The sequence below is a fragment of the Formica exsecta genome, unplaced genomic scaffold (assembly GCF_003651465.1).
Source record: "Formica exsecta isolate Colony F162 unplaced genomic scaffold, ASM365146v1 scaffold120, whole genome shotgun sequence".
NCBI lineage: Eukaryota > Metazoa > Arthropoda > Insecta > Hymenoptera > Formicidae > Formica > Formica exsecta.
The window spans coordinates 2,027,938-2,038,692 of record NW_021848537.1 but is presented as its reverse complement, the minus strand read 5'-3'; the positions used below and the strand labels follow the sequence as shown (position 1 = coordinate 2,038,692).

The 10,755-nt window shown below is 42.2% G+C and overlaps 1 protein-coding gene across 2 annotated transcripts in view; it reads right to left on the bottom strand.

Annotated features, from left to right (window-relative positions):
* Nucleotides 1-1,897: 1,897 nt before the first annotated feature.
* Nucleotides 1,898-10,755, bottom strand: part of LOC115243374 (homeobox protein unc-4-like) — a 50,157-nt gene continuing 41,299 nt past the window's right edge. For both annotated transcript variants that reach the window (XM_029820315.1, XM_029820323.1), the window contains 3 exons: nt 7,837-8,009; nt 3,641-3,844; nt 1,898-3,280 (listed from right to left, as the gene is read on the bottom strand). In XM_029820315.1, the coding sequence (XP_029676175.1) occupies nt 2,606-3,280; nt 3,641-3,844; nt 7,837-8,009 (1,052 nt within the window). In that variant the 3' untranslated portion in view covers nt 1,898-2,605. The remainder of the gene's footprint in view (nt 3,281-3,640; nt 3,845-7,836; nt 8,010-10,755) is intronic.

Here is a 10,755-nt window from a genome sequence, read left to right as displayed (position 1 = left end):
TTTATCTTTAATAGAGAATCTTCCCTTCTCTCAAGCTTGGAAAAGAGTCTTTGCTAAATTCTCTGTAATTAGTTTAAATATTTAAAAAAAAAATGTAATTAAAATAACTTCCAAAAGTATTTTTTGTTAAATCACGCCTAGAGATCTTATCTTGGATTTTAAATTTCCACTGAATATAAAAGTTACGTTATCCTGGCACTTCTTTTTGGTCCAAGCTAAAATATAGCGCACAGGCGCGAAATATTAATTTACAGGAAATTATCGAGCTCGCTTATCGCGAATGCTCGAATACGTAAGAAGACGAGAGAGGAATTAGTGGAAGAAGCTAGAGAGAGAAAGAGAGAGGAGACCAGACTCAGATATTTAATCTGGTGCGGAGTGGGTAAGGCTCATCTAGACAAGGAGAGAGGGCCTTGTCGGACGAAGATCGAGCGGAAAGATAGCCGATACCTCTGGGAAATATCGGTATCGATAGGTGATCAGAGCTAAATGGTTTATGCGAGCGATCAACCTCCGACCCCTTGTAATAACCGGCAAGGAATCTGCCGCCTGATCTATTGGATCGAGAACTCGATCGAGTTACACCTCGGCGAAAGGGACTATAAACAGTCATTCTCGCTTGTCCTTTCCGCGAATTCAGAGCGAGATAAATAGATCTCTTTATTTTCAACTCGGCTGCAGTTTGATTGCAACACGCGGAATCTTTACGAAGTTGCCGCGAATTTAAATATAGATGGATCATGATTCATATCAAATGATACAAAATGAATCAAAATTTCTTTCATTATTTCGACAATTTTCATCAAATTTATCCGGAATTTGAAAACAAGAGAATGATATTAAAGCTTCGAGGAATCTTATATTCCCTCTTTTCATAACATTTTTCTCTCTCCTTCTTTTCAGCTAATTCATATATAATTTATATATATATATATTGGAGTTATCTTTTTATAAATATTTATTTTACACATCGATTTGCCCGCTTTAATTAAATCTTTCTGTAAAAAAATGTTCACAAAATAAAAATATTTTATAGTATGGACGGATTTAGTAATCCGTTAAAAAACTCTGATAAAGCGCGGTAGCTCCCGACAAGGCATTGAATTACATTAAAGTCAGTAAATAAGATGTTCAAGATATTCCACTCATCTTTATCCTTCTCTCGCATTAAAATTAGTCGGGCAGCGATACATCCGATTACATCCGATCGACAATAAAAGCGTCCTCCTAATGAAGGAGAACGGATCAGAGGTATCTCATAAATCGTCGGATTATTAATACCTGACATTTTACGTGCGTGAATCCGAGCAGGTGGCTGGTCGACCCTCTATCGGTCGCGATCCCAGGATAATTTACACCCATGTCCTCTCCTCGGGAATCATCGCGCGAGAGCGTTAACGAAATCATTTTCGCATGATTTCCGAGTGATGCCTGCTCCTCGAATCAATCTCGAATTGCAATGTCTCAATAAATATATCGCGATTTTTTCTTATATGTAAATGTCAAACGTATAACTTGTCTCAGCTGAATTTTTAATTCGCGAGAGAGAGAGAGAGAGACGGTTCTTTTTGTTTCGCTCTAAAAATAAAAAAAAAATACCGTAAGCAAAAACATGCTTTCATAAATAATACCGATGAGATTACTTTTTAAATATGAATGTGTTTATCTTGCATAATTTTACGTGTAAAATATTAGAAAAATCGAATAGACACATTTATATATACAAAATTCATATCAAGATGCATGTGTTAAAATATACAAAACTATAAATAGATTTGGTCTCGAATATCTAAACCCGTCTAACGGATGATTAGACGTTTAATGGAGAAGTCGTGCATCTTTCAGTTAAAATATGAGGCTGCAAAATTTGAATAAACTCAAAATTCTGATCTTTCCCTTTCTCTCTCTTACATACCTCAAAGACAGACAACCCGCCTAGCGGCGAGCTCGTCCGCGTTTATTGCACATTTTTTCATTCTTTTTTTTTCAAGGAAACACAATGGACGAAATCAAACGCACTCGATCTATAACGGTCATCCATGCATTCGATATGTCAAAGTGATATAAGTCTTGCCGATCCACGCCGATGAGATGCAATCTTCGGATCCTCGAATCCCTCTCGAGTCAAAGAAATTCCGATTTTAATTTTCGGATCTCTCTAAAATTCACCTTCTATTCGTAGATTTTTTTCGTTTCCCTTGATTTCCTCCGGACTCGAAAGAAATTCGGGATACCGAGAACTCAGACGCATTCGCGGCGAAGAACATGAAAATGTCTATACGCGAGAATATGCACGATGAAAATCTATCGGTTTCGATCAAAGCGAAAACATCCTGATAAAAATGTGAACGGGAATATTACTTGCCCAGTTCAACCCTTATCACGATTGGTCCTCTCGCGCAATTATCTCGACGGGAGAACAAGTGAGTCCCGAAGGTTTTCGCCACTTCGGCCCACGCGATTTATTCGATGAATGCACTTCACCGTCACCGACAACTCCCGCACAGAGGAGGAACCTCGGCTAATTACACTTCGCCACCCTCGAATCTCTCGCGCGTCAACTTTAATCCGGCTCACCTCTCGGCGTCCCATCCGCGCCTGTTCACTACGTCGTGGAGGGCGACGTGCAGGCCGACGAGGCGGGTGACGTCGGCGACGTCGGCGTCAACGGCCTGCGCTCCGACGCCACGCTCGAGGTCCGGTTATTGTTCCCCAACAGGCTCTCGATGGAGAACGGATTCAGCCTCTTTCTCTCCTCTCTGCCCTTCACCGAGAGATCAATGCTGCCGCTCTGGACCTCCTCCTCGCTGGCGGCCTGCCTGATCAGATTATTCCTGGCGCCGGTGCCGACCGACTGTTGACGGCCCGTTCCGACGACTCCCACCAGCTCGCGTCGTCGCTCCAGCAGGCTCAAGCCCCAATGGTGAATACCGGCTTGGTGGTTCAGATGCTCCATCGGCGGCGGATTCTGCGGATTCTTCCGCGGCTCGCTGGTCTCGTTAACACTACTGTTGAGCGTCGGATAACACTCGCCGTCCACGGAACCGTCGGCCGCGGAGTCCATCCGTTCGCTTCCGCTCTCGCTGCAGGAATCCAATCCGCCGACGACGTCAATCTCCTCGTTGGCATCGTTACCGGACGCGGAGATGCTGCTCTCGCTATTCAGGCCCAGCTGACCGAACGAGCTGCTCAGGGGACCACTCGCGGTGCCGCGACCCGACGCCGCCTCGCTACGAGATTCCCACTCGGCGCGCAGTGTCGACAGGTCCACTGTTATACCCTGAAATTAAGAATCAAAAGGGTTGATTAATATTGGAATTTTATAACTCTTGACTACTTTATTTTGATAGTAAAATATCGTTCTCTCTATCCATTATTTTATGCCGATGCAGACATATAAAAGTGATGTAACGCGGTCTCTGTATGAACTTACAATATTTTAAAATATCTATAAAATTATGCATTGTTTCTTTTCGTATATTAAAATGTTAATTAAATTATGGAAAAATATAATAGAAATTTTGATGAGCAAAATCAACATTTTTATTTTAGAAAAAGTAGGCACGTAAAAAAATGTAAGCATTATATAAATTATAAATTGCTGAAAAGAGAAAATAGATTTTTGCAAACTCTCTCTTACTTTAGCAGCAAGTTTCCGTTGTTGTCTCTCGAGAGCCTTCAGCAACTTTTTCTGTCGCCTCTCGCGCTCCTTCCGTCTTAGTTCTTCGGGTGGAATAGGCTCGCCGCTACAACTCTGAGGATGAGCATTATGCGCCGGCCTTCCCGGGCCCTTCTTCGTGTGTTCCTTCTTCCGCCATTTTGCCCTTCGATTTTGGAACCACACCTGGAACAGCGATCCAGTCGTCCAGAGTTGAAAGACAGCGATGTTTATTTAGTACTTTGGTTGTTAACTTTCTATGCATTAGAAAATATAGAATCGAGCAGTTGATAACTATTTCATATCCAAGAAGATAAAATCGAGACGTGTCTTTCTCATCTGAACGTCCATCGATTATATATATATTTATAACCGCGATTTAACTCATGTCCAGTTCGAAACAAGGATGATTAACTTAACCACCGGTTAAGGACGTTGATGAAACCACAAGGTTGTTTCCCCGCAGATCCTCAATTGTAACAGGTGCTCGCCCGTTACGTCCCGTAAATCTAAAGCTCCCGTCCGGATCTTCCTCTTGTACGACGCGAAATTTCCCCGCGAGCTACTTAAATCACGGCGCCGCCCTCGCATGGCGCTATCAGGAGCGACACGAAGGGCGGATGCATTAAGTTCCGAAATTACAGGAAGACTCCTGTCTTAGGAACGAAGGACCAACGACCCTCCCGGGTGTCCTGATTCATTGAGGACGACAACCCTTTGCTCGCGTGAACGCTCGTGGCATGAACGACGATTTAGGGCTAGCGTGAGCCGTACGGCGCGACCGGGGGTAGCGAAGGCGCACTCGAGGGGATGTGGGAAGGGGTTGGAAGGGGGTTAGGGGCGGGGGGTCGAAGAGGTGGCGAGAGGGAGAGATGAAGACATTAGTTGTACGGTATGGCCGGCGAGCGGCGCTGAGCTCACGCGAGCCGAAGATCAATAGATCCCCTCGGCTCCCCGAAATGCCTTCCTTGCGTCACGTAGCTTTACGACTTTCTTCGACTTTGGTACACTTTACGTATCCCTCGGCATGAGCCCAGAACGCTAATCCTTTCTCTCTCTCTAGAGAAAGAGAGAGAGAGAGAGAGAGAGAGACTCTCCGCTACTCGCGATTAAACTTCGAAGGTGATCGTAATTAATTCGATTATTTCGACGACTCTATTAGAATCCGTCGCACGATTGCACCATTTAAATCTGTAGCTTTTTGATTTTTAATCCAAAAGCTACTGTAATTAAGATTTAGAGACATAATTGTTTTAGCAAAATTATTTTCAACCCGATAATATTTAGATGCTGTACAAAAAAATCGTTCTATTAAATTATCCAAACAATAAAAATCCAAATAAATGCAAAGATGCCGTAGATTTTATAGAAAAAAAATAAATAAAATGTCAAAGATACAAAAAATTTGAAATAACGTTGAAAATTTTAAAGCCATGAATAAAAGCGGCATTCTTAATAAATTTCTCGTCGAAGAAATGTCATTCCCGAACACATCGGAGAACACGCTACCGAGTAGTTCGAAACCTTACCCTGGGCACAGCTGTAAGACATTTACGTTAACGCGACGCGTGGGAAACACGACTTGAGCATTAGCGCGGCTATACGTCAGGAATTATCAGCGACCGATAGCCACTTAACAAGCTGTTTTGCCCGATTACGTATAAAAGGCGATCGTGTTCAGATGAGCTAAGTAATAGTTTTTCTTCTTCTTTTTTTTTTTTTTTTTTGCTCATCGCGTTACATCGGAAAGGTGCAGCTTTATATTGTACGAGCGAACGACCAGAGGTTAATATGCATAAAGCGCGCAGTATCTTTAGCGGCACCACAAAAACTCGAAGAAGCATCGTTACAGATAACCGTAATCACCACGTACGACGCCTGTCGAGAGAAGATAATGCATTCTAAAGTAATTATATTTCCGCCAATTAATAAAGCGTTTTCCCGCCGCGCCGATAAGAACGTCGCATCCGAAGAGAAGAGCGCGAAATCGATTTAATTGTTATTTGTAATTAATCCTTCGTCTTACAATCTTCTTGTTTTAACAAAGGCTATTTAATCAGTCGTGTTTTATACTTGAGACGAAAAGAAGCAGAAAATAAATATCGGATAAAAGACAGAGCCTGGGTATAATCGTATCGCTGTCTCAAAGATACTCTACCCGATCGTATTTTAAGAATGACATCGATTTCTTGCAGATCGAGTTTTGCCATAAGTCGAGTATGAACAATGAAAGTGCGTTATGATATAATCGTGCGATAATTGCGTCGCGATCGATCATTCTATTCGCCGTTTTATCGATATACCCGTTGATATTTTCGTCATCAAATGCAAATCGTGGCCTCGGGAGCGGTTTTTCTCAATCATGATAAATCAAACACGGTTCGCGATTTTATTCGCGATCGCACAAAAGTCGTAAGTGTTACGCGTTACGCATTAAAATTGGCATGTCGACAAGACAAAAATTTGGATCCCGGGATTTTTCGAATCTCTCCTTCTCGATCGTGGACGAAGGGTCTCGGTATCGGAGATTTTGCCGAGCGCGGAGAGACGAGCGAGATGGCGGAGACGATAACCCGGCCGAGTGGTGACACAATGTGACACGATGTCGCGCAGCCGGTGCGCAGTCCTTTCGAAGGGACTCTTCCCCACGACAGCTCTCAGATTAGATAACATCGATCACCGACGTACGATAACCCCCTATGAACGTATGCGCTTCTCTTCGAAATATCGCAGCAGCCGGACTGACTAACCGCCGACGATCGATCGAATTTAAATTAAAGGAAACCGTTCCTGTAACTATGCGAATTTAGTCTGTTATTCTCCCTACATTAAGGCATCGGTCCTTTAAATTTATAGGCGGATTCCATGACACGTTACGCGGATTTATTCGACGACAGTGTCCGTCAGAGATCGACGAAGCGATGGACACGAATTTAAAATGACTTTGGGATCGAATTTTTCGAGGGTCGACAGAGAGTCTGGGGGAGGTTGCTTCCGATCTCGGACCTTTGCCCCCTCGCTCCGTCTCCGGGGGGTAGTTAGTCCATCTGGTCCGTTACCTTCGAGATCTACTCGAGGGTGCCAAATCGACACAGATTTATCCGCTCGGCAATCGTCCATTTAAATAACGCCAACGCCGACAAGATGCTATTGTTTCTCTTATATTTCTACGAAGGTAAATTCGCGCTGTTTTTTTATTGGTATACAACTACTGTCGAAATTAGCTTCTTTAAAGAAGATTCTTAAAGAGGATCCGATTAATCTTGTACAGAAAAAAATATAATGCAAAATATCGAAAACAGAAGCGCGAGTGCTTCATAGAATAGTCCCTTATAAAGGGTCTTTCTCTCAAGCGGATCCTCGTTTGTAAAAATCCGTCGCGACGATGTGGGCGCGTGTCATTTAAGGCTCCGCGAAACTGGCATTAAATCTGTTCCACGTGGCCAGTCCTCTTCCGGTGTTCGGACAGCTCACGCCCGCGTTCGACGAACGCCAATCCAGCCGAATCCTTCGACAGGACCGCGAAGGGTGGACTCTCAATTTCACGGCCGGTCGGACACACGGTCACCCTCAGATCCTTCAAGCGGATATTTATATTTATCCGCTTAGACACGCGCGTTAGGCCCCGTAAATAGTGCATGCATCCGTTCCCTTCCTCCCTTTCCATACCGGTGTACCTCCCCCTTTTATATCTCATTCAACCCCTCCCGTTCACGATCTTCATTCTTATCTCCTTTTCTATCTTCGTTGCATTATATTTCGCGAACGATTCAAACTTTAATTTTGCAATTCTATTTCTTTTTCTTTTGTGCTATTATTGGTTAGAAGAAAATCACGCGATGTTCACATAACGGGTATCGCAAAGGTTGCACGTCTTTCTTACAAATTTTTTCGGTCAATTTGCAACTTTGCTCGGCAGGAGTTGCATAAAGAATACCATTTTTTACAATATTATTTTTTTCAGATATTTTTTTATAACTGAAATAAAATTTTGTTAAAGTTTGATCTCTACGCAAATTTTGTTTTAAATTAAAATAAATTAATTAATCGCTTAACGTCATCTTTCTTATTTTCATTTCTAATATTTCTGATATTCAGTAACAATATGCAGTGTCGGAGGAGCGTTCTAAGTATGTTTAATCATTGAAAAATGAATAAAGATAAAGAAAGAAACTCACTGCCACGCGGCTCTCCTTTAATTCCAGTCTCACAGCCAGAGCTTCTCGCATAAAGACGTCGGGATAATGACTCGACAGAAAGGCCCGCTCCAATTCTTCCAACTGCCAACTGTTGAAGTTAGTCCTACTTCTTCGCCTCTTGTTCCCACCCTCGTCCGACTCCCCGTCGCAACCTGAAAACAGAAAACATGGACTTTTGAAAAATATGAATCGGCAAAAAATGTGAAATTTATTTCTACATAAATTAAAATATCTAACATTCTCTCCCAAAATTTTCTTGAGATTTCGAGGATGAAAGATAAAATGATTTGACGTCGAATAAATAAAAGACAATATATCGACACTTCAAAACTGATATTCAACATTTCGACATTTCAAAAATTTTAATATTTAAAAAATAATACATAAATTCTGAAAAAAAAATATTTTTAAAGGAGATTCGAGTTTTGAAAGAAAAAAGATTCAGAAATTCCTGGTCTCATAAATCAGTATCTAGGAGTGAAAACCCGAGAGTTGGCCTCAAGGATCAGAGGTCCCAGAGGATTCGCGGTGTTCCACCGAGGATTCAGTGGTCCGACATGCTCAAGAACGGTAGAGTCAAGATATCCCGGACATAACGACGGCGACATAAGCACCGACGAAACACACCCGCAATTACTTAATCGGCGGCGAGGCATTGTTGCTGGCGCGGCGGGATCGCGTAAAGTGCACGTCTCGCAGCGAAAACAAACGCAGTAGTTACGCTAACCGCCGTGCAATAACGCGGCCCGTTGCTGTTGTTGTTCTTGTTGCTGTTGTTGTTGTAACGCGCGCGTTCTCCGATAATGAAGTTAACCATGTAGTAAAGTGTGCGCGCCTCTTCAATCTTCTCCTCCGATCGAGCAGCTGCAACGGCGAGCGCGCGCGCGCTCGCTTTCGTGCTCGCCACTTTGCCGATGTAAATCGATGAATTCGCGCACACTCTTGCACGCACACTTCGCAACATAAGCCCCGATCGTGCCATTTATTCGTAGTTGTGTAGTGTCAAGCCGAGCGTGACGCGCGGAGCAACGGAGAGAGATTATAGCGGCAATCATCATTGTTCACAGACATAATCTAACAACATAATTTCTAACGCGAGCTCGTAATTCCTACGTAATTCCAGAGAGCGCGTTTGGAGAAGAAATTTCACCAGGCTGGATTTCAACGACAAAATGCTCCAGCGTTGATTTTACACATTGATACTTGATTATAAAATCTAATCTGTTAATTACACATCGGTATTCTTTTAATATATACTTGCATTAAATATAGCTAAATTTTCAAGTCTCCCACTACTTTCGATTTTCTCCCAACATTGTTAATCATGACTCTTAATGTAGGCAAACTTAATGTTCGATATTTATTCTGTATATATTTCTCATAAAAAATAACTCTATTATTACTCTTTCTCTTATTATTATTAATTACTAAAAAAAATTACGATCCCATGCTAGTGGTGGTAATCTTTTTTTTTTCAAAGATTAAGTTTGATGACCGATCGGTGGATCGTTGAAGATCCATGGGCAACGAAACGTTATAATTTGCGGCAGCTTATCTCGCGTGTGATCGATATCGATATCGAATTAAGTACTGTATACTTTCGACGGGAATTATTATGTTCGTGCGACACGAAAATGGAGGACGACGTTGAATAGCAAACGATCGCGAATTTATCTTAATTTCGCGCCGTTTTAACGTGCGGGACGCAAGGTAAACATTTCGTCGAGTGAGAATTGGATCTTTATACAAAGTGGTTTTAAACACGTAATCTATATTTAAAAAAAAAAAAAAAAAAAAAAATTATACCGCAAAATTGAAATGACAATCAGCTGATCGGATGTCAAAGCTACGAAAAATTATGCGAATCGAGACAACGAAATCTATGAGAAAGATGCAATAAAAAATATTATCGAAAAAAAATGGTTCATCTTTATCTTAGTATCCACCGAAAAGGATGATTTGACGATGCCGACCAATATTGCGCAAAATCCCCTCGGTATTGATTAAAATGGCGGTTGGTTCCGGGCCGACGTCCGAAGAGCAATAACCGCGCGTGATTCGCGACGGGCGTGAGAGAGAGAGAGAGAGAGACAGAGCCCGTACACCGAAAATCGCTTCCCATCTTATCTAGGCACGCGCGAGATAAGATGCGTGCCGGCACCGCGTCCCGACATATTGAATAAACATGGAATTTCAGTGATTTTACGAGGACGATCCGCGATATCTCCGGCTGGGATCGGCGATTCCACGCTGCGCGTATGCATGCTAATGGCCGGAATTGAATAAAAGATCCGGAATTATGATTGACCGCGCAATACCGGAGCCCTCCTCCGCTTTTATCTCGATCGCGGAACGAGACGAGAGACGAGAAACGCTCGCATCGCGGTCGCGAGGATAGACTCTCGGCCGATGTCGTTTTATGGGGGAAAATCCTGTCCTTACGACACTCCAATGTCATATTCTGATGTCGTTCGCGTCAGTGATGTAAAATATATTTCATTTTCGCACAATTTTTCATCATTAAATGTGAAGTCAAAATGTAAAAATCGAAAAAAATGTTTAAATTGATGATTACTAATGAAAGACAAAAGCTTAATATGTGTCATTAATTTATATATAATTAATATAATTTATAAAAATTAAATTTCGATATAATTTCAGAGAATCACTTTTCATATGAAAATCGCATTGTCGCGATACTATTGGCGAGTTGAAAATATAATATAATGCAGGATTTTTCTTTTAATTAATCGCGTCGCGGATTATTTCGATCAGCTTTCAAAAGAATAAGTCAATTAAGATTTTTCGATAGCAGGTAGAGACTGTGTTTGCGAATCGGCTCGTGGGATCGTCGTTGAGGTGGCCAAAGGCAGTGAAAAATCGCGAGGGTTGGGCATT